Source organism: Lonchura striata, chromosome 18 (genome assembly GCF_050655825.1).
Source record: "Lonchura striata isolate lonStrDom1 chromosome 18, ASM5065582v1, whole genome shotgun sequence".
In the NCBI taxonomy this organism is placed as follows: Eukaryota; Metazoa; Chordata; class Aves; order Passeriformes; family Estrildidae; genus Lonchura; species Lonchura striata.
This window is the reverse complement of record NC_140720.1, coordinates 7889913-7914642: the sequence shown is the minus strand read 5'-3', so window position 1 is coordinate 7914642 and position 24730 is coordinate 7889913. Positions and strand designations below refer to the sequence as shown.

At 46.6% G+C, this 24730-nt stretch overlaps 1 protein-coding gene across 3 annotated transcripts in view; it reads right to left on the bottom strand.

The window, feature by feature from the left end:
- Positions 1-1317: 1317 nt before the first annotated feature.
- SLC38A12 (solute carrier family 38 member 12) overlaps positions 1318-24730 on the bottom strand; it is a 43657-nt gene continuing 20244 nt past the window's right edge. For all 3 annotated transcript variants that reach the window (XM_021554866.3, XM_085556832.1, XM_085556833.1), the window contains exons 9-10: positions 16602-16695; positions 1318-4887 (exon numbers count right to left, since the gene is read on the bottom strand). In XM_021554866.3, coding sequence (XP_021410541.2) covers positions 4127-4887; positions 16602-16695 — 855 coding nt within the window. In that variant the 3' untranslated portion in view covers positions 1318-4126. The remainder of the gene's footprint in view (positions 4888-16601; positions 16696-24730) is intronic.

The following is a 24730-nucleotide window of genomic DNA, read 5'->3' as shown; positions in this document are numbered from 1 at the left end:
CTGGAAGCACCCTCTGGCTAGGCTTTCCAAAGAGAGGCTGGGTAATTTAGTGTTTAACAGACGTTGAGAAATATTATTTCTTTTTGGTGAAATTGTCTAATCAATCACTTTTTAATTCAGCCTGCTCTGGTACCCAGGGTACCCGGGAGGCTGTGGGCTGCTATGCAGAGAGAAATAAGGCTGGATCACTACTGGGTACCCACCTCTGGGGCTCAGCCCCACAGAGGGGGGCAGGCACTGTCCTCCCAAACCCACCCCCCCCACTCTGCCACCTCTGCCATCTCCATTTTTCTGACATCTCTATTTTTACTGCCCTATTGCTCAGCATCATAAGACCTATCCTGATGAGGAGACGGGGAACAAAGCAGGTCAGCACAGGTCAGCCACTGGCAAGGGGTTTCAATGGCAAGGACGTACTGGTACTGCTGGGGGGAGATGGTGGCTCAGGTTAGGGCAGAGGAAACTGGTTAAATCACAAACCAGGACACATATGGGGCCACGAAGGCGCTGGGGACAGCTGCCATGCCTGTGCCCGAGGATGCCTGAGGGAGCAGCAGGTGCAGCCACCTCCTGGTTCCTGCCTCCTGCCAAGGCAAAGCCATGGCACAAAACCTTCACCAGCTGAGACCCTGCAGCAGGTGCCCTTCCCTGACCCGCTGACAGCTCCTGGGCTGCCCAAATCCATCCGGGGAAAGGCTGGTGAGCACTTTCCCCAAACCTTCAAACAGCTGAATCCCCTCAGGGATATGTGGCTCCTTAATGGTGGTGAAGCTTTGCCTAAAGCTTCTTCTCAGGTTCAAAGTTTTTCTTTCCCTGGCCATTGCTCTTCCAAGTGCTGCAATAGACTGAATTCCTCCCTGATGCCAGTTTGGCCTGAGATTTACAGCCCAAGCCCCAAAATCCACTGCTGCTTCTGAGGTCCTTCGAGAGAATCACAGTAGAAAGTGTTTATTTCCATCATAAAGATCTGCTTTAATATTTTAACATAAATCAAGCTGCGCTTTATGGTGATAATAAATTTGCTGGCAGAAAACTGCCTTTGCAGCCTGAGGCAGCGGAGCAATTCAATTTGTTTGGCTTTAAGTGTAAGGAGCCGTAATTGAGAAGGGGGAAGTACAGATGTTCTAATTGAGTTTGCAGCTAGCACCCAGAGTTGCAGTAGGCTAATAGAGAAGAGGTGAGGGTCTCCATTACCCTCTCCACTTGCCATTTCTCCTTGGCCTGCAGCCCCATCCGTCACAGCCATCCCCTCCAGGAATAGCTGCTCCGTGCCTAAGCAAGAGGAAGAATGAGATGGAAAAAGAAGTCAGACTAAACCAGATGTATAATGTGCATTTTATTGGTTTTAATCCCATTTTTAAAAAACAAATTACAGGACAAAGCATCATGTGTGAATCTGCAATAATGAATTGTTAGTGCTGATAATGGCTGAATAAAAATAGACTTATTCACGATGAGTGAGAGGAGAGAGCTCATGCCCTGCACCATGGGGTCACTCAGTGTCCCCTCAGCCAGTGCTGGCTGCACTGAACCATTCCCTCCTGCTTTCTCCAGTAATTTTTAAGGCATTGCTATGTCATGTTTTATATGAAAAATGTTCTCTGCTCTAAAGCTTCTTTCTGTTAATCACCCCAATTCCTCGGATATATTTGTTTTGCTGCTGTGCAAGGACAGCAGGTGTCTGGAAATTCATGGATATTTATTTGAGAAGCACTCATGCTCCTTGGGGACACAGTCCTTCTCAGTAAGGTGCCATGGCAAAGGCTGGAGCTGGAACACAAGTGCTCAGCATCCCATTTCATCCAATACCTGGATCCAAGCAGCTCTTGGAGGTGCAGCCCCTCAGAAGTCACTGTCACACATTGTTGAGGGGGAGAGGGGGATACACACGCCAGGGAAGAGAAGGCACATCTTTAAATGTAGGAGATGGCAGGAAAGAGGGTGCCAGGCTCCTTCCCTCCTGAGAAGGGAAGGGAGGGTGAAAGGAGATGAAATAGCAGAGAACAGCCCTGTTTCCTGGCTGCAATGAAATGTGAAGGTAAGAGACTGAAATGGTCATGTGGAGGGCAGGAGCTGAGCCAAGGGCCTTGCAACACATGGGCAGCTCAGGGCAGACAGCCCTCAGCCCCTCCATGAACCCACATCTGCACACTCATGCAGAGGAACAGCCCCCTCAGCCTCTCCAGCTTCCACAGGCTCATTTCATCAGCATTCAATTCTCCCTCCAGCTCTGCCCAGTTCCCAGCTGCCACACAGGTGGCTCCCAGCTCAGCTGCCCCATGAATCTGCCCTCGAAATTACTGCTTCCTAAACAAGACACCAGCACCAGATACCTCAAAAATACCTTCTTAATTTGGCACCGAAGATACCACATAATTCCAGGAGCACTTGGGGATATTTAAACTCACTAGCAAGGGCTGCACATGCCTGTTTAGGATCAAGCTGGAGAGAAGATGAACAGTCTCTGCAGATTCTCTCCAGGCAGCTCGGCAAGGACACAGTGGCGGTGCTCAGGCTTGAGAGGTGCAGGGTTTTGCTTTAAAAGCTATGAAGTGGTTTTATACAGCTCCAGGTACTTGCATATTCCCCCAGGAGGAGCACTTCAGGTCATATGGAAACCAGAAAGTCCTACTTGAAAACAGAGCTTGATTAAAAAGAGCTGCAGTTCAAAGCTTGCTTTAGCGAGCGATGACATTTAATACTGCAGCAAGTGCAGAGGGCAGGAGGATCTGATGTGCACCTGGCTTTGAACTTGCTTTGATAATAGGGGGTTTAAAATAGTTCAGGTGAAAACTTTTAAAGTTCTTCCTTCTGTCAGGAAAGCCCGTGTGATCTGTGCCCCAGGGCTTCTGAACACAGGACCCGGTGCCAAAGTGTGGTGTTACAGTGACCACAGTCATCCTAAAAGCAGGGACTCTCCTAGAGCTGCCTAAGGTAGGAGCAGCCCAATTCTGAAAGAAGCAGAGCAGGAGCAGCCTCAAGCCCACCTTAACCCTGTGCAGAGAGACAAGACGGGGAATTCAAGCCCAGTTCCAGCAGGGTTTCAGGTTTTGCTGCCTTGGTTCAGGAGCTCTGCTGCTGCAGGCAGGGCTGAGCCAGGGCACAGCCGCTTCCTCCTGGCACCAGCTCATTCCCCTGAGTTAACACCCACCTCGTTTCAAGGCTAATTACCCAAGGCGGGAGCCGGGAACGCATCAGTGTGCACAGCCAAAGCCTCTGGCGTGTCAGGAGTGGGTAATTAGCACCTCCCCAGCCCAGCCCGCTCCCCATCCCGCCGCTGGAGATCGGGGCCTGGCTGCTTGCACCAGCCCCGGGCAAAGCTGAGAAAGGGAGAAGGGCTCTGCCAGTGAAAAGCTCCGGGTCGTGTGCTGGTGCTGAGGGAAGCAAGGCTGATTTCCTTGCAGGGAAGAGCTGTATCCCTGCATGCAGAGGGGCATTGCTCTGCCCAACTGAGCTGTCACAGTACAGGAGAACAGGATGGAAGTGTGAATGTAAACTCCCAGACTGGAGAAATACAGCTCTAAGCAAAAGATCCCCAATCCTAGGCAATGTGCACAAACATGATAATGCTTCTAGAAAAAGAAAATGTAACAGCACAAAATTATTTCCTTCTGAATGAGGTCTATTTCCACCCTTATATTTTCCTTCAGCTGGCACAGGAGGTTGGTCTGAAGGAGTCTCAGCAGAAAGAAGAGACTCAGTTATCCCAAACTCCTGCTGGATTCTGCACAGCACACTCCTGCCTTTGGGAGAAGGGACATTTAGTGATGCAGCCACGGCTGTTTCTCTCCTGTGTGCCGAGACCTGCAGCACACAGAGAACCACAGAGGGACAGACAGAGAACGTGCTGCTCTGACAGAGCCAAAGGCAGGAGAGGCTGGACACTGGGTAACGGTGCAGGCTGCCAAGGGCTCAGCCCCAGGGCTTTGTCTGAGAGCAAGAACTGTAACAAGGCTGAGTCCACACCACTCACACCCAAAATGGAGTGAAGAAAGTCCGTGTCACCAAGCCAACAGCCTGGAAACTTCCCTTCATACTGCATCTCTCCCTCACCGCACAGTTCCAGAGGGGAAGGTGAAATGCTGGAGTCTCTGGAGCTCCAGAGCAAGTGTGCTGCTAACCTTCATCAGAGCTTTGACTCACTCAGGACGATGTTTGCAGTCACAAACACGAAGCAAGAGAAACCCCAAATGAGCACGAACACAATCCAGAAGCTGTGCCGGAAAGGGGAGAGGTGCTTGTTCACCGTCCCGCTGCCGAAGACCAGCTGAGTGTCCTTCCGACTGCAGTAGGCGAGGAAAGCTGGGATGAGATACTGGATCCCATTCCCGGCATAGGCTCCCGTGATCCCCACCAAGGACTCCAGATCATGGGTGCAGAAAGCCACCAGCACTGGGGGAATCAGCGTGATGGCAGGAAAGACAATCCTATCCACCACCCACGGGTAGGTGCCCCCTTCTCTGTGGAAAAGGGTCTTCCAGTTGTTGCGCAGGGTCACTGCAATGATGGGGAAGTTGGTGCTGATGGTGAAGACCGGGAAGAGGCCCAGGAAGTAGCGAATGAAGGCCACGCTGACGATCTCGCAGTTGGTGAAGTTGAGCGTGTACATGTCCATGAGGGTGTCGTTGCGGAAGCAGTAAATGGCAGTGAAGGACAGGAGGCTGTAGAACGCCAGGATCAGGATGTAATCAAGCAGCACGAGCTTGTTGACGTGCTTCTTCTTGGAGATGGGGGTGATGAGGGATGGCAGGGAGTGCTGGCACATGAAGGAATAGACGCACACCCCAAATAGATTGCGGATGCCCGACAGCTGGGCCATGGACGGGTGACCTTCAGCTTGGCCTCTGCTGATGCGGATGAGGGCCAGAATAATCATGAGGATAAAAGCTGGAGAGAGAGAGAAGTCTCAGGTCAAGCCCAGGCCCACGCTCCTCATGACCTCCTCCCATTGCACTGTCAGTCTTGGCACCAGCTTTCTCCTGCTATGCAAGAGCATCTCCTTATCTCTTTGATGCACCACCTTATCTGAGGGTGCTACATTAAAGGCAAGGTGCACAGGACTTAATCATGATTTGCTGTCAATGCCAGTCAGCAGATAAGGGAATGGGCTCAGGCATCTCCCTCCAGTCTCCTTCCCACAGGGACTCACCCTCCCACCCCCAACAGCACAGGGCTGTGCCGAGCCCTTCAGAAGCAGAAGGGCTGATGAACCCTAAGCCCTCAAGGGTTTTGGTCCATGGATGCTTCTGCCACACACACACTGATTAAATACTGTCATTTCAAAAAGGCTTAAAGATGTCTGAGCTCTGACTTGGCTCCAGTCAACCTCAGCAACAGTCCTATACATTTCCAACTGGAATAATGTTTTCCAGACCTCCCCTACGTGCACAGAAGCAGCAGCTACTAGCAAGCTTTCCTGTCCCTGGGATCTGTCAAGCATGATAGAGCAAGAACTAGCCAGCCATTTCCCGGGTAGAAGGAACAGGCTGTCTATAGCTAATCCCAGGGTGGAAAAGCCAGTCTGGAAAGGGACTAAAGCAGCACTGAAAGACTGCTATTAAAATTCATCATTTCTAGACACAAAGTCTGCTTGTCTACCCTTCACTTATGTCAGGAAAAAGCCTAACAACATTTTACAAAGCTTATTACAAATAACAACGTGCCAGGGACAAAATGAATTGAGGAGATTGGGCTAATGCCCTTATTACTCTGAGGGTGAAAATACGAGCCAAAGCAGTTACTGTGAGACTCTCATTCCTACCATGGCATATAAAAGCAGCAGAAAACTAATTCTGGTGTCACAAAAATTATATCAACCTAGGAAAAATGATCATCAGCTGCTGGAGTTAACAAGTAATGGGGAGAAAAGGACTTGCCTGGCAGGGCAGCAAGCAGTGAGATTTAGTCTGGTGCTGCAATGAGCCACTGTGGCTTGCACAGATCTGTCCTTGCACCAGTCTGAGGCACAGGAACAGAGCCATGAATTGTCAGGTAATGAAAAAATCAACAAAATGCTGAAACAACTACTACAGACAACTTTGAATGTCATAAATCCAGAGGAATTAAACAGAGCAGTGCATAGTTCAAGTGCATAGGAGTTTGGCACCAGTGTTAGCTGGGCAGACTCACCACTGACAAGATCACAGGTTTGCTCTGTGCCCAGTCCTGCTCCCCACAGCAGGCAGCTGGAGATGGGAAACCCTGCCAGGGATGGGACTAGGGAAAATAGTTACAGACCAAGTTAGTGAATGCTGCCTCTCTTGTGCCCAGAAAGATCAGATTATTCTCACTGAACATTGCCTCCCATAGATGTCCAGCACTCCCAAAAATCCTCTCTCAGAAATTCACATTCCTCTGCAGCAAACACCAGCTCCAGGCTGAACCCTTCCCAAGCCACGTGCTGCATTTCACCCTGTGCTGCCTCAGGAAACCTCTTGCTTCCAACTGTTTCCCAGGGACAGGGCACGTCTATCAGCCCTCCCCAGACACCACACTGACAGCAGCAGATCCATTCCTTCACAACACACAAGGCCAGGTCGTTTTGGGGGTGCCAGGCTCTATTTCCTCCCCCAAGGGCACTCACAGAGAGCTATGGAAGGCAACAGCTCATTGCTCTGGGGGTGTGCAATTCCCCTTGCCTTCACTCAAGCCCAGCAGGTGAGGGGCACTGAGAACAGGGGTAAAATGTTGTGCTTCCCCCACTGCTCCCTGGAGGGGAGATGCTTGCCAGCCATATCTGCTCAGCAAGAGATCCAGCTGTGTTCCAGGTGATGTGACATGGCTGCACTCCCTGGGGTTGCACAGGCTACAAGGAAGAGGAAAAGATGCCCTGAGTAATAAGACAAAGCAGGCTGGGCTGCTCTGCAAATGTGCTGAGACTGTTCCTTTCCTTCTTGCCTGGGAGAGGAACAGATCCCATTTAGTCACTGGGTCAGGCTCTGCAGCCCCATCTGAGCTGCTCCTGTATCTGGGCTAAGAGATGACTCAGAAGTCTCACACCTCTTCCCCTGCACATTAGACAGTGGATCTCCTCATGCTCTGCCAACACAATAATGAGTAATCTATTTCCATCCCCCAAACCCACTCTCACCATTGGCTCAAAGTCCCACTTTCTGCACCAGTGCCAACAGGACCAGGTCAAGGGAACCTTCAGGCAGGCACCCCATCCTTGAAGCATCTCCCACACTTTCCTCTGCCCTGACATGCTTTTCTGGCAGGGAACACTGAAGGAGCAGAATTCTTGTGGATTCCCTAAATGATGGATGGTCTTTGGCTTAAGCAACTAGAATTTAATACATTTGTTTTTCATTAAATATGTATTTCAGAAATTTATTATAATTACAAGGAGTGAGGATCCAATACTAAGATCCAAACTAGTTTTGCTTCCAACAAGGCAAGCTCTGCCTGAGCACTGGTGCTTTGCAGATGCAAGACCCTTGAGAGGAAAGGTGCTGAGTAAACTGGAAACTTCCCCTGCACAATTCCAGTCTCAGAAAGGATAACAAAAGCCCTGCCCCATGGTTGTTTTCTCTCAGTCCCCGAGGCAGAAGAGTTTCTCACTTCTGGAACTGGAGAGCTAAAACCCTTGCACATCAAATTTATCTGTCCCTGAGAGGAAGCGAGCCAAAAAATGAAACTCTGAAACCTAGATATGGTTTGGATGATAAGTCAAAATGAAAAGAAGATGACAGGCTGACGGACAGGCAGCTTTGAGCAGAAAAGAGGCAGCACAAGATCCTCAGGCACACACAAAACTCCCACTCCCATCCCCTACCTGGGACAGCAGGCTGAAGGCAGAGTCAAATGACACTATTTCATGTCACCTGCTGTTGTCACATCAGCTGTCCAACAGCATTCCTTCACCACAAGAATCCTGGTGAAGACATGGATTCACGAAAAAACCCTTGATGCATTCCTCTCCACACAGAACAGAGGATACAAGCAATGTGTTCCAGGTATGAAACACCTTCAGACCATGATCAACAGCACCCAGAGCCACAAAGTAAGGCTGACAGTGATGGCACCTTGGATTCTTAGATGGTTATGTGAAAAATTTGCCTTAAGCCTTGTTTTATAGAAATGCTTAAAAAGCAATGAAGAGTTTTGCTTGTCTTGATTTTTCCACAATGTTAAGCCCACTCCAAGCCCCCACACCACAGGCTTGGCAGTCAGCAAGGCACAGAGGCCACTTCTAGTCTCCTCTAGATGTTCAAGCATCATTTTTAGTGAAGGATCTAAGTGAGCCTAAGGAAAAAAATAAAGATGGGCTATGCCATAAAGGAAAATTATGATGAATCTCATCCCTGCCATCCAACTGCCTCTCCTGCAGACTCTCTTTGCTCCCCTCACTATTTGGGGAACAAATGTTCTCAGGTAAAGCAGACCTTGCAGTCAGCTATTGCTCCTCTCCTGCTTGACTCAAGAGATGTTGATTCAGAGACAGGGCAGTTCTGCTCTGGTTCTTGCAGGTGAAGTAAAGATGAATATGGATGAGCAGACATCCAAAGTAGTACAGTTTGGGAAATATGTGAGTCTGGAGATATTAAGAAATACATTTTTGTGCATTTTGATAGAAACATAGCAGAGCTGCAGAGAAGCAGAGAAGATAATTTAGCCATTCTGAGTTTAAGGATCATTTTACAGAGTGGGAGAAAACATCTCTGTAAATGAAAAATTGTGTTTGTACATGAGTTTCATCTCTCTGCACAAAGGCTACTGCAGAAAAGAAAATAAGTCCAAGCCTCAAACACATTTTTCCCCCTGTCATGGTAGGTTTCTGCAAGAACTGATGCTCAAAATGAGCTTCTGGCTTAATCCCCCTTGCATCCCTGCAAGACACAGTACTTGTGAGATGTTCCCATCTTCTCCAGCCCTGTTGCTACTCCCATTCCTCCTTCTACAAGGAAAGCCTGAAGAGAATATCACCACACCTGCCTGCCACCCCTTCCAGGGACCAGAGAGGCAGTGGTGTGCAGCCACCCCACGCCTGGCTGCTCCCCTAGCCCCAGCCATTTGTCTGAGCTGGTGCCATGACACGTTTGTAGCAGGGCCATCCGTCACCAGCGCTGACGGTGTGACAGAGCTTTCCTGTCCAGGCAGAGAATCAATATGCCAGGAAATAATGAAAATGGATCACCCTATCCTAACACACACTGCTTGCTTCTCTTTTCATACATTAGGTAGAATGATGGATTCCAGGAAGAAGACGTTTTCAGGAGCTTCCTAAATCCAGTCTTTTTGGAAACGGGAAGCTTTCTCCCCACCTCAGTCCTGTATCAAGTCAAAACACAGCAGGCTACTGTTAAACAGAAGAACAGATCTCATTTAGTTTAACATTAGGCAGTTTTTTTCATAAAAGGGCACAAAACTAGTAGCATCTGCTCTGTACAAACTGAATGGGCGAGGAACACGTCAAGACAGTCCTGCCTTCTGCATCCCCACCTGACACTTGTGCTGTCTACTTCCCTGCTGATGTCTTTCTAGGATGCTGGTGCCCCTTCTCAGAGCCATCTGGCTTCCAGCAGTGAAGTGGGCAAGCTGAAGAGCCCACTACAACTCTGGAATCACCAGGCATTCTGGATCCTGTGGCATTTGAAGTATTAAAACACAGCTGGAGTCCAACATGCTGGCAGAACAAAGTATCTGAAATTAAGACATTGATTTTTAAATTTAAAGCTCATTTAGCCAGTTTCTCTTGTAGAAGCTATATCCTGCCACTTGTTCATGACCTCCAGTTTTCCACAAACTCCAGAGTAGCAACTGATTAACTTCTCCAACCTTCAGAGGGGGTTTCTATATGAACTGACAGTAAAGATGTGGGAGCTGGAGTAGTTAAGGATCGGATTTGACAATGACAGAGCCTAAAACACCATCTCTAGGAAGATGAAGGATTTATGAGTACAGAGACTGTGGGGAAGCAAGATGGATATGTTCACAGAAGACAGCAATTCTCCAGAGAGAAACATCAGAAGGAAAAGAGGGAAATTACTTCCCAGAAAAAAGGTATGAGCAAAAGTTGTGGAACATCACTGTGGCTCCTTCCTCTAATGAAGAGCAGGGACTTGTCTGGACAGTGTCACCCTCCCTGCCCCAAAACCTGAGGGAGGGTCCACATGGCAGGAGATTGTTGCTTATACACAGAAGTGTGACACAGCTTACCAAGAATGCAAGAAAAAGCCTCTCAGGCACCTCCAGTCCTCCAGGCTTGGCTTGCTTCTGCTGCAGCAAACTCAGACACTGCTGCCTTGGAACAAGTGGAGCCCCTTTTCTTCACAAAGGGAAATTCCATTTAAAAAGTACTACCAGGACTTTTTGGCAACCAAAAGCAGTTCAGTGGAACTTCTCTGCTCTAAGGGCATAATTTCCCTGCTTTTCTTCATCAGGCTTGCAGTACCATAACCAAGATTTACAAGTAGCTTCCCCAGTTGTAGTAACAATGTCTACCATGAAACCAGCACAGCTGACCCATCTCAGCCCACATGAGCTGGTCCCACAGACATCTGCACACCAGCAACAGTTCACAGGAGAAAAATGGCCTTGCACTCAGACTTTTATCACAGATGCTTTTTTTTCAACATAAGAGAAGGAAAGAGCAGCCAGCACAGCTTGTTTGCTTCTGGGGGAAAATTACCTGCATAGTTTATGGTCCTCTCTCCGCCGGTCACCTTTGGCAGAAGAACCATAAAACTCTGCAACCAGGACTCTGCTCTCAGCTCTGCTGCTGGCTTGGCCTGTTAGCTCTCATAGTCACTTCTCTGTCCATGTCATAATTTACTCTTCTGAGAGAAGAGAATAACACACACTTTGGTGTCGCTATGAGCCTGAACTATGGCTGTGCATGTTATGGAAAACACTGACTGCAGAGCACCCATGTCCCATAATATCCAGGTGCTCTGCAGACTTAGCCACATCTTACCCATCCTGCCTTAGGCCCTACACAGCAAAGTTTTTTTATCATCTTGTTCCACCAATGTTCGCTCTGAACAGAAAGCAGCTTTTCATGCCAAGCCCTACTCAGAAAACCTGTGTGGGCACAGTCATCCAGACCCTTTTGAAGGGTTGAATATGCCCTCACATGCCCAGCTCCCCTTCTTCAGCTCTCAGGGCCATCAGGGTCTGTTGCTGCCTGAATAAAGTGCTCTTTTCAGGAGCATCAGCTCTTCAGGCAGGATCTCAGTGGTCCCGTCCAGAGGAGCAAATCACTCTGAATCTGTGTCTGAAGCTCACAAGGCTCTTTCTCTCACACAGGCACTGCTTCACCCCACTGCCTCCCACAAACAGCACTGAAATGAGCTCCTCAGCCAACAATTCCAAAAGCAGGCATGACAGAAGCACAGCATTTTAACTAACTCTTCATAAATATATTCACTTCTCTTAGTGAATTATTTACCCTGGGCTCCAGCAGCAGCTTCATCTGCTCCAAAAGGGATATAAGAACATGAAGTAACTTTGTTGAAGCAGCGTGTCAGAATGAACATGCAACAGTGTTCTGATTTACAGTCCAATTCCCTCATCCTCCTGTATGCCCTGCAGTGTGAAAGGAGAGGGGCAGGGATCACAATGATCCCTCCTTAAGCTATTTGCAGAAAGCTCAATTTCTGATGTGAAAAGAGGCCACCCACCTTGAGGACTGTGGGCACTGGCAGATTAATTTCTCAGCAAGAGACTGGAAATGCAGAACTTCAGATAACTGTCACCCCCTCCTAAATCAGCCTTCTCTATAATTCTCAGTCTCAGTACTTGAAGGATGTAGCTGACTCCCTTCTGGGAGGGTCTGACTCCAGGTTTCTGCAGCAAGTTAACTCCAGCACAGATAGTTCTGCTGCTAAGAATGGCAGTGACAATTACCTGAGACTGCCTGCAAGGTGAGATGATCTGAGACCAGTTCTCTGCAGAGCAGAGCATCCTGTAAACAGCAGAGCTCTGGCAGAAAGAGCAGAACTAGCAGAGAAACCACCAGATACAGAAAGTCAGCCCCACTAGCACACTCTGGACAGCCCTTTCAAAGTTTCTACCCCAAAGTTTCTACCATGTATCCTGGAAGGGGATGGGATAGAGAAAAGAAGGGTTTAACACAGACTTCACAGAAAGTCTTGTTTGCTTTCCCTCCATCCTATTGGCCAGGGGAAAGAGCTGGGGTAGAGCTTTTATTCCTGAGCATGTAATTGTGAGATCATTCTTTGGGCAGAGTTGTGAAGGCTCTGTCTCAAGGGCTGCATTTACTTGAATAGATGTGGTGTGATCCAACAGGGAGAAAGAACTGGGCCTGTCCAAGCAAACCCAGAAGTTTATTACTCTATGAGCTATCTCTTCATTAAAATACAATACTTTCTAATAACTACAATACAACATCATGAGCAGCACACAGAGCACAGGCCCCACGTGGGAGCTGTCTGGGAACATTTGGCAGAGACAATTTAATAACAGCAGTGATAATCACACTACCAATGTCTTCAGAGCCAGCAGTCCTCACCTATAGAGCTGGACATCTCGGGCTGCAACAGGCTGCAATTAATCGGGTTAGCTGCTTAATACACAATAGCCCAGTGTTTGCTGCTCAGCTCCACCAAGCTCTGTCCTTTTGTTATCTTTCCTAATCCATATCCTATCCCATGATGCTGCTAGACAGTTATTATCCAATATGATCCAATAATAAAGAGGTAGGGCTATGCCCCAGTGAGCTGCATCCCCTCTGCTGTGAGAGGTGAATGGGACTTGCCTGGCTCAGTCTCTCTTGTTGGGTTGTGCCCCTCAGCAGCTCACCCCTAAAAGTACCCACTTGATCAGGATTGAAGAAATGAGAGGGAACAAAACCAGCTAAATAAGCAAATCTCTTTAGAGAGCAATCCATTGCCACCATAGATTTAAACCCTCCAGGAAAAAAAAAGTGTCAGAAGTCCAAACAACAGAATTGGAAATACCAACAGCTCTAAATTTATTGATGGCTTAGTTGGTTTAGCCTTCATCAGGAAGCCCTGTTCCAATAACTCTGTATGGGACCTGGAAACAGGCTCTAAAACTGGTAAAGGAACTGACCTAGTAACAGCTCTACACTTTCCCAAGGTTGAGGTGGAAGAGAGTTGAAAGAAAGGCAGGAATTATATTTTGGGGAAGGACCCTCTTCCCCCCAGAGGAACAATTTGTACTCACATGGCCCTAGAGCTGGGTGAGCCAACAAGATTCTAACCACAAATTAAAACAAGGCTTCACTGTAGGCACAATTGTCATGATTTAAACCAAATGATATTTCATGACTGGCCCTTTCACCAGGGAAGCACAGCAGGCAGGCTCCTTGTTGTCCCTTAAGGTGCCTCTGCTCCATCTCCCAAGGCAGCTTAGGTACCTGCAAAAGGCTGACAAAGCAGTCTGAGGAGCTTCTGCATTGGGAAAGGGATGAGAACTTGGGTAGGCACAGACTTACTCATCTGCCAGCTCCTGGAGAACAGAGATCTCCAAGCAAGGGTAAGGCCAGCAGTTCAAGCACCAACTGCTGCACTGAATTTAACCATTGGCACTCACCAATGCCAAGTGACAATCAGTTCTGCAGCCAAGTGTGTAGGCTGCTACTCTTCAGAAGACTGGCTCGATTCCTCTGGAAGCCCTCTCTGCCACCAGCCCCACTCCACCTGCAGACACAGATCCACCCTCTGTGCTCCCATCAGTCCTGGCAGGGAAGTGCCTTGCCATGCCAGCCTTCCTTCCAGATGAGCTGTCCATGATCAACAGGCCCAGACAGGGAGAGCCCATCTGTCTGGGCTCTCTAGCAGCACAACACTTGGGCTTGCAAGCTCCTCCTTCAACTTTCTCCTTTCAGAGGCTTCAGAGGTGCCTGCCCTGGCTTAATCCCTTATCCTGGGAGAATGCCAGTTAAAGGGCTGATCCCTGGAACATCTCAACATTCTTTGAACTGGTCCATTTTTAATTTCCAGCTCAGATCCCAGTGTTTAAGCCTATTTTTCAGAGAGAGAATGATTTTTTTTTTATCTGTGAGGTGTGGAATAAGACTTCTGTAGGCTTTGATAGTCGATGGGCTGCTTGTGATGAGCACAAGGCTCTGGAAGAGGCTGGTGACATTTGATTATCACTTAGATCAGGAGAAAGAGGGGAAGCAACTTTCAAAGGCAAGGCTGACACTGTTACAAACACCAGCAGAAATGACCTTCACACACAGCTAGCTCTCTCTGCTGCCAAGAACCATCCTCTCAGCTGCTATCACCTGAATCACCAGTACACCTGGGGCAGTGCTGCTTCACATCAGCCTCTTCTGCTCAGAAATCCAGGGACTTTCCACTGGGCTGGGGAGAAGGGTATGTGGTGGGTCCTGGGGGAGGCACAATGCAAAGTCTGTGCTGACCTCCCAGCTCAGGGAGGCTTGATGTTTTTTTCAAATCATAATGCAAAGCATGGGTCAGATTCCCATCCACACCAAGCCAATGAGCACAGGTAAACTGAATAAGCCACTGTCCACATGGGAAGGTTTTCTTTCCCCCACACAATAAACAGGTAGGTGGGAAACTGCAGTGTTGCTCTGGTGCTCAGAGTGCTTTGCAGAACCACCCCAAGCACCACATGGCAAAAATCAACCCAAGGAAGGTGAAGGAAAGGCACAGTTTATATCAGGACAAAGAGTTCACATCTGGCCACTGGCATGCAGGCAGGAGAAGTCCAAAAGACCACAAAACACTACCCAAGTATCATTCTTTAGGACCTAAGCTCTCTAAACCCCAACCTGTGTTTAACTCACAGCCCTGCTTTTGGAGGAGGGGGACAGCAGTGATGTAAGGACATGGGAGAAGCCAGTTTGACAAATCTCAGCAGTATGGGACTGATCCTTACCCTCGGATTTGCAGCAAGAGCTTTTTCTCTGCTCCCTGCATCACATGGCTTTTTGACAAATTGTCTTTCCCAATAAATCTATCCCTCATTGTACACATACGGAATCCGTTCTTCTAAGTAGCCACTGAGGTGCTGTCAGGGTCATTAACTATCATTATCTGGGGCAGCTGTTCCCCAGCGTGCTGACGCAGGAATCAATCAGGCTAAAGCATAAATTTCCCCTACACTTCTCCAAACACTGCCTTTATCTGTCTCCATCAAGCCATGAAAGAGAGGAACAGTTCTGCCATCACGCCAAGGTTTAGCAATTCTCGTACTGGAAGGAGCTGGCTAAAGGGAAACCAAAGGCAGATGAGGCAGGCATCAGACTGTCACAGAGACAGGATGAGGTCTGACTGATGTCTTTACCAAGAAAGAGGAGGCAGGGTGATTGGAATCAGGCCAGTCAGCTGAGCAGAGATCACTCTTATAAAGAAAAAAAAAAACCAAAAAATCCCTATGCAAAATTTCCTCATTTCCTTTAGTACCCCTTAATGAGATAACCTCTTTCTATGAAGAATGGGGGGGCTTTCAAACCTTTCATGTGCTCAGACAACAAAGGAGAGAAACAGACATTCAGGATTTTCACATCATCCAAAGTCAGGATTCATTAACTCAAACTGTTCAACATCTTAGACTTGAAAACTTAAAATCTAACTTAATTTTCCTGGGTGTCAACTGCTTAACCCATCTTAGGAATCCTCTAGAACAGAGGATCTCTATTCCTCTGCAGTGAGTGCCACCACCTCCAAACAGGATGAATTCACAGAGAAGGGACAATACCCAACTGCAGTCTGGGCGACAATATGTGTATAATGGGAAATAGTTAGAGAAGCAGCTTTTCTTATTATTCCAGTGATAGGTATAACCAGAGCTAATTCTGTGTCTGAATGGTCTGGATTTACACACTAGGAGACTGTTAACCTGCAGAAATGCTGATCATTAACCTGCAGAAATGCTCTTTATTAGCCCCGAGTATCAGTCACTCTGTCTAGGTGACACAAAAATAGATAAACCTGAACATAAACCTCCATAACCTCCCAGCCTTTAACAGCATGCACACACACAAACCAGACATGAGGCAGCTGCATCTTTGAATGACAAAGGCATTGAGAAAAAAAAACCCAGGAGTTATGTCTTACTTCCCTTAAGGGAATGATTTGTCTTCCCAGAAGTTCTTGGCAATATTTTGGAAAGAACTCATGGGAGCAGGACTTCCCAAGGACAGCACACATTGGTTTGAGGCTTTCCAATGCAGAACATCTTAATATAAAGGAAGACCGAGGAAAAGAAATGCAAGCAGATGATAAAACTAAGGGTTGAAAGTCTGAAAGAAATGACTTTTTTTTTCTCAGATCAAAAAAAAAAAGATTGTCCAAAGTCTGTTGTGCATATGTGTGAGAATAGGAAACTTCCAACTGGTGGGTATCACGGCCAGCACCCAGAAAGGAGACTCCACCAAACCTCTTCTGCCCCTCACACAAACCAGACTAAAATCTCATTTACCATTCTCCATGTTTGATAGAGAGGAATTTGTTTTAATCAGAAATTTCATCCTAGACTAAAACCTTTCTCCTCAAAGATTTATTAGGCCTGCACAATTGTCCTCAAAGAGGTTGTTTTGACAAGCACTTGCTTCCAAACGAGATCTTGCCAAAGAGAAGCGCCAGTTGCGTGACTCGGGTTCCATCAATGGCAGAGACGGCCGAGCCTCTGCCAAGACTCACCTATCCATCTCATGAGGGACGTCATGATTTGAAGATACTTAGTCTTCTGCACATTGAAGAAGGTGAAAGGACCCAGGAGGAGTGTGAACGCTGCCTGGAAGGACAACAAAATCATACATTAGATTAAAACCCAGAAATTCTGCCAGCAAGATGAATTTATCAGAAGAGCAAAGCTTGCATTGAAAGTTCACCTCCAGACATGACTGTTTGTCATGAAGCTTTCTTTGTTGCTTAATTGTACAGCTAAGTTGGCTGAGAGGCAGTCAAGTAAGCTGTTGAGTATCAGAGAACATGCCTTGGGCAGAAGTAGAGCTCAGGATCCTCTTGGCTCTCAGCCATTTGTGATCACTGCTACAGCACTCCTTTACTGACACATTTCAGTAAAAGCTCTCAGTACAGCCTTACAGAACATTAAATATTAAACTGTGGCCTCTTTGCCCAAGTACATGCTCAGTTTAGGTATGAATAGCAATAGCCCTCACCAGTCCACTTCCATTAACATTGATGGGGTGGCTTTGGGGTATCCCAGGCTCAACAGCAATGGAGCCAAGTCTGCCTGGAGCTTTCCTCCCCCATGCTTTAAGTCACCAGTGTAAAACATACAGGGTTTTTTATATACATAAAAACAGATAGTGGGAAGCTACAGTGTAACAGTTCAGCTCTTGGAAGCTAAAAACCTGTGCAAAATGAGGGGAAAAGTCATCAAAGAGATACACAAAGAACTTAATTCAGTGTAGAAAGTAAAGGTTCTTCAATTAAGAACTTCCTCACTGCCCTCTTGGACATCTATTTAGAGACCAGTGTTTCACTGAATCACAGAAGGGTTTGGGTTGGAAGGCACCTTGTAGATGATCTTGTTCCACCCCCCTGCCATGGGGATGGAACAAGAACTATCCTGGTTCCTAGAGGAACCTGGTTCCTCTAGACCAGGTTGCTCAAAGCCCTGTCCAATCTGGCCTTGAAGACTTTCAGGGATAGAGAAAATTAAATTGGTGTACATTGCAGCACCAGTCTGTTGCATCTCTTCCAGCTGGGCTGCAAAATACATCCAACAAAGATCCATCCTAGGAATGTGGACTACACAGCTTCCCAAGAGAGTTTCTTCTACACCTCCCAGAGTACACAAGGCAACCATGGCTATCAGCCCATGCCCAGAGGTGACATGTCCTGTGCAGCACTGTCACCTCTGCTCAAAGCAGCACTCAAGCCTTACCTACCCCCGAGAGAAAAGTCTTCATGCAGTCTGAATATTGAGATTGAGAGAAGCTACTTATAAGAGGGAGACAAAATGGGTGTTAAGAGAAGAGAGCCCTGCCTGTCTTCCATGGGATGGCACCAGCTAGCAATGCAGTAACAGGTCCAAATGCTGTAAGCAGGCAGTGCTTAGAAAGCCACAGCACACAGAGCATAGGTTTGTAGAGCATCCCAAAGAGATTTTTAAAGACAAATATTCAACATTAATATTTACACATTGCTCTTTTGCATGACTTCTTAAAGCAGTTCAAGAAAAGGTGCCACCAGAAGTGAAGAACTGGGACTCAGAGGGGCAGGTCTGCCAAGCCTCAAGGTCTCTGTCAACCCCAACAGAGTCAGGACAGAAAAGAATCCAAGCTATTTTAAGACTAGCACAACCCCAAGAAACCTTTTTTGAGACAGTTTCAGAATATCTGCAAGGCAAATTGGAAATGCTTCACATCACAAGTATTCTCAGGTGACAAAAGTAAACCCAGAAGGGGAGCAGGGGAGAGAACCCTCGGTTTGACATGTTGCTTGGTAGGGATATATTCTGATCTGAGACCATTGCTTACACCAAGTCTTGCTTTTACTGCTCAGTTTAAAAAAAAAAAAAGGACAGGAAGCATGCACAGAATTCAGATTTGTGAAGCAATTGATAGCTGTTGGATGAAATGCTGAAATCACACAGAATACAATGCCACAGGCATAACTGGCAAGACTAAGAGCCAATTCAGGTTTAACAGTTATGGGACTTGAGGTTTTAACACAGAAGCAAAGCAGTCAGTTACAAATCTTTTTTTACTCTTCTCCCTCTTGTTCCTTTACTCTAATTGAGAACTTAACCCCACTCTTTTCTCTTTAAATAAAAAAAACAAGTTATGTTAAACCACGACACCTGCCCACTAGGGATTGCAACTCCATCCTAGAGCAATGCACAAACCCCAACAGACTAAAGGAACCTTTGACTAAAAAGTGACGTAGGGCAAGGGCCCAAAGCAAACAAAAGTTGACACCAACTGTCTTATTGACAAGTATTCTTGAGTTTGGGACCAATCTCTTTCAACCTTCTCTCCCAACACTGCTCTACACAGCCTCCCCTCAAATCAGTTTATAGCTCCTGCGTCAGAAAGTGCTGAACAGAGAGACAGACTAAGGATGTGATAATTAAGGAGCAGGTGTCTGCTGCAAATGAGAATGCTCCAGAACCAATTGGCAAAACAGTCCCTCAAACCATAGCAGGACTGACACAAAATCACCAAGCATCAAAGCAGCTGGGTCTGAAACCCAGATTTGTCTCACTCACCAAGGAAAGCAGATGCGTCAAGGTGGATTTGGGGCTCAGCTGCTGAAAAGCATCCTCAGGTACTGGAAGAACCTGGGTGTTCTTCACTTTTTGCAGAGCACCTTAAATAACAAAATCCATTCAGCAAGGTTTTAAACTCACCTCCTCTCTGGCCATTACTGCTTAACTCATGGGGAAGAGATACAAGTTGTGCTTGAATGGTTGAATGCCTCCCCCCCATCCTTTAGGATGATCAGTGTCTTCTGCTCTTAGCAAGATCCTGGTCCAGAAGAGCCAAGTGAGAGATTAATTCTAGTACAATAGAAATTTATTACCTTCTTCACTTGACACCCATTAGTGATCCAAGATGAATACCATGGATCAATACAAACAATGCTAAGGCCTGCAATGAGATGAGGTTGCCTTGCTTTGCAGGAATTTGTGCCAACTACTGTTAGGAAGGGAAGCTACAGAACACACTGGACTGCTTGGAAGGAGAAATCCGGAGCAGAACTGGACATTAAAGATCCAGATCAACATCATTTTGAGGTGAAACTGTGTGCAGCTCAACAAGATTGAGCATAGGGCAGGAAAAAGGGCCCAGTTTCTCACCAACAAGCAGGACATGAGGAGAAACACTCAGTCCCTGGATTAGAGCTAATCTCACCATCAACCACCAAGAGTCTCAAGGCCAGGAACTCTATTAAAACCACATCCCCAAAAGGATGAGAAAAGACCACAGTGCTTAGCAGGAGGGTGTCTATTTCCTCTACCTCACTGTGCTAGACACCTCAATTGTCTTCCAGCTCATTAAGTTAATTAGTTTCATAACTTCTCCCTAAGGAAAAAGTAAGCCCAAATATGCATCTCAGACATACACCCAAACTTTCTAGCTAATGTTTTCCAAGCTCCAATCTCTCCCAGAGGGAAATAATTCACAAAGTACTTCATTACACATGTAATTTAAACAATCTAAAACCTACATAGAAAACTGTACCAGTCAGCTCTGTCAGAAGTCAAATATGCAAAACACTGACACATGAGAAAAACCCTCCCAAATTCTCCAGTTCACCTCTTGAGTCAGCTGAGGTATTTTCTAGGAGTTTATAATTCTCTTCCTAAGATTCAGCAAATAAACCCACCCAAGCCAGAATGGGCATAGTCTACTTTGATTAAGATATTTCTGCTAGTGAAGTGGTTTATTAGAAACAAGCAGGCATAGGGGGCTGATTCATTATAAACTGAAACAAGGTAAAGGAATGCTTCCTTCAGCTAAGGAGGAGAACTGAATCTGTTAAATGCTGTCTAAATTCACAGGATGGCAGACAGAAACCATTACAGTTCTTTTGCACAGGGCAAAAGGAATGATTCCCTCATTTCCCTCCAAGCTCCACCATAAAATGGAAAAGGCCAGGTAAATCACCAGCTCATATTGGAGGCTATGTGGAATATTGCAAAATGCTTTATTTTTTTCTTCCTTTCTAATGCTAAAAAACAGCATGAAAATTCAGCACAATAAGGACTAAAAAAGTCTGGTTTTGTTGCTTTTACTGACATTCCCAGTCCAAAAAATGAGAAACCAGTAAGGGTAGAAGAAAGAACAGCAGCTTGTCACCCTGAATTACACTCTTCCCTGCAGGCTAGTAGGAACCACAAGCAGCACACCAGCTTGCTCAACCCCTGGGAAGGTCTTCAAATCCATTCTTCCCACCAAGCTGAGCCACAGTAACACAGGCACCAAGGTTTGGGATCTTCCCTGAGCTGGCAACTCAGCTGATACCACTTTCCCAGCCTCTGCACCTGTCAGCTCTCTGTATTTCAAAATGAAAAAGCAGGCTGGTCAACTCGAGTCTTCTTGCCACGGGGGAACTAACTAGGGCTTACCATTGCCTGGAATATATTTATATATATATATTTATATATTTCTAAAAGTATATTTTATTAAAGCTCTTATGTTAAAACTTGGTTACATAACCTTGTTTATTGGATTATCTTCTAAAAGCAAGAGTAAGATCAAGTGTTAATAGGACATCTGGTTGGTTTTTATCAGCTTAGTCGAAGCCAAGAGGACCACCAAGACAGCTCTTAACCACTAAGTGATGGCCAGCTAATGCCAGGAGTCTTTCAGACCATACAAACATGCTTTAAGCCAGTCAGAGGGCTGTCTGACCAAACGGGTTCTTTATTGACCTGAAGGGTCCATCTATCACTCTGAACCAGTTCGGTTCAATAGCTTTCATCTGCTGCTCAGCATGTGGCTTTTGCAGCAGCAGCCAATACAGCACAGGAAGCACAATTAGCATCCAAAATGTGGCTGATTCATGTACTAGATACAGTAGTTACAGCATTGTGGCTAGTGCCTGCATACATTTACAGGAGGACCATCTGAAAAACCAATCTCATTCATAACTGTCATCAGAAGTTGCTTGTTTTCATGCTACACAAACTCATCTGTAAGAATTGCATCTGGTTTTGGTGCTTGCCAAGTAGTGAATTAAAAAGAGTAGCTCTTGCTTCTTATTGATTCAGAGCCTTGAAACTTTCAGAAAGATGGCATGGAAGTAGGGTATGTACCTGAGCAAAGTGAGAGTATCGTTACATGCAGCAAATGTGCCAGAAGCAGCCCAAAAAGTGAAAGAGTTTTTGAATAAAATAATTTGTGTAGCACAGGGCTACCACACCAATGAGAAGTCATTAAGTTTCAAATAACAGAGCAATGATCCATCAGTTTTAATGTGAAGAGGAGAAGAGGTGTTGTAGTGCTCACTCCTTAAATATCCATCTCCCTCTGGGCCCCCAGCCACCCTACCTTTTCCTTTCCTCCTCCCTGCTTTTTTGCACCCTCATTCAAACCTACAACACACCCCAAACTATATAATTCCTTGGAGCTCTTGCCTCCCTCTGACAGAAGTGACAACATCCCAGACAAACTTTACTTTAGGATGGTATCAAGCTTCATCTCTGCAGATACTGATGTTTAAATTTCACAGCTGTTGAGCAATGCTGCCCCACAAGACAGCACAGCAAATAACCCTTCTCTAAAGAGGGGTAAGATAAGATCTCATAGAAAAAGTCACTGGTTTAATAAAATGGATCACTCTCCTTGGAAGACTTTGACGCTTTTGCAGAGAAGACAAGGGTTGATAGACTGTGGGTACACAACATTCCCACAGCAAAGCCTGACACCAACAAGACACAGGCTTGACTGGACCAGCACTTCCCAAAGGAAGCTTTGCTTCATTCAGAGCTCAGATCCAAGGAAAGTCTCCTTGAGCACGGCAGGAAAAAGCAGACATTTCTTACATGCTGTCAGAAGTGGCAACTCTGACACTCGCTCTGCTTCTGCAAGACATCCCTGAGCTCAGAGCTATTTCACAACTCAGATGAGCACTGGAAGGGACAGAGATGAAACAATCCAAAAAACCAGACTGAGCAAGCACAGAGAGCAAACAAGATGTCAGGGAACTGGAATACTCTGTTCCCACCTCAGGTGCTTTCCACTGGAGTGTGTCACATGTAGGAAAAAAGAAGTTCAAAAAGCAAAACTGCATTTATTGGCATGGGCACAGGTCAGAGGTTTTATTCTTGGTTGGAAGGCTGAACCAGACCTATCACCTTTAGTAATTCCTTAGAAACTGGTGTTCTGTTCACATCCTCAGGGAATTTTCAGGGCTGACTTTGGAGAGAAATGTTAAATGCATGGGGCTTTCCCTACTTTTGTTTGGAACTCCTACAGAAAACAGCTTCATGGCATTTCAGACCTACCTGCATCTTCCTCAACCACACATCTCCAGCCTCTGCAAGCTCCTCTGTATCCACTTCAAGTTGTGGCTACTGCAGTGCTACCCAAAGGTGGGCTCCAGTTTCTCCTGCCAGGGCCACAGGGCTTTTCAGCTAAAACATCTTAAGGGAAAAAGATCTTGAGTGTGGTGTCCCCTCTGCCATCTCTTGTCCCCTTCACTAGGGTGACAAGGCCATGTTTCTGTCCTACATGAGCTCATATCTCAAGCTACAGAGCCAGATGGCCCATCAGCAAGGGCAGGGATCCAAACTTTCCCTGGTAAAGCTTTACCCCTTGCAGCGGGCAGTACAAATATAAATACATGGAAAGAGTCTGATTGTTCAGGAAGGAGCTTTTTAGAGAGCTAAGAAAAAAAAAAAGCTGAAAATCCACAGTGTCTCAAGGCTAGAGGCAGGGCTGCAGCAGGGGCCATGCTGATAGGCAATAAGTTATCAGCAGACAAGCTGTTATGAAGCTCAGAGTTGGTTGAAAAGAGATAAACCAGCCACAGAACAAAGATTGTGCAAAGAAATTGAGAGGCAAGAGGGATTTTAACCTCCAGATCCTCTGCAGAGTCAGGAAGTCACAATGGAGGGAGGCCACAGCCACCAGACAATCCACAAGGAATATTTATAGCTGAAGAAACAAGGGCAGTTATGCTTTGGGTACAGCTGCCACAGCAGCTCCAGTAATTAACGTGCTGCTCTTGGGACAGCTGGCAGAGCTCTATAATCATAACTCACATCAGGCATATTCCTGGCACTGAGGAGCCCTCACCCACCTTCTTCCCCAGTTCCTTCAGGCAGGGAGGAGGTATCCTCCAGGAATTAAGACCTGCCAGGCTAGTTTTTGCCAGTGAAGCAAAGATGCCTTTCACCCACAGTACCCTTTAAGCTGGATGCTGCCTCTCACAGCTCCTGTGCCACAGTGATCCTAATGACTCTTCCAAAAGGGAAAACCTTCTGCAAGGGATGAAAAGAAGTGCTTGTACCCCCAAGGATACCAACTTCAGCACATCTGAATAATATCTAGAGATTCTCAAAGGCTCTAGTCCAGCACCAGCATTTGATTCTAACTGCCCACCCAGTAAAAAGGTGTAGTTATCCCAGCTCCTTAAGCTCTGATCTTGCTGGTCATCCAACACACCAAAAATTAGCTTGTAGGTTCACACTGACAGACAGTGAATGATGTGCTGCCTTGGTGCAAGAGAGGACACAGACTGAGCAAACGTTTCTGGAGCTGTGAATTGGGCAGCCTCCACATGCAGCTCTGGGAGGCCAAGGCAGAAGCAGCAGCACATGGACAGCAAGGCAGCACTTGAGGCTGATGCTCTCCTTTCCTCTCCCTATCCTTACTCAGGGCCACAGCCTGTTTCTGAAGCTGGTCAATCTCTGAGCACCAGGAACTTTCCACTTTGGAATGAATACCCTGAAATATCAGTTCTTTCTCCACTTAATTTGAAGGAATTCAGGCACAAAGTGTTCTCAGAAAATCATTAGGTGCAAGGATACTGTTCCTGGCATACCTGGGGCGAGCAGGATCACAGCCAGCAGCAAGCTTACACTCTCTGGGGTAAATACACTTCCATTATCATTTTTCACAACAAGAGAGAGATAGAGGCCAGCAATAACCCCGAGGTGACTGGCATCTAATTTTTCATCATTGGAGTATTTATGGCACAGCCGTTTGCAGCATCTTGTAATCACTTTACCGCCTCCTTGACCCCTGGCTCCCCCTTATTCTGCATCTCCTAATTGCATCTGAACAAGCAGGAGGGAAGCAGCAAAGTGGATAGATGCAGGAGAGCTGAATGCTTGGGTTGTGATACTT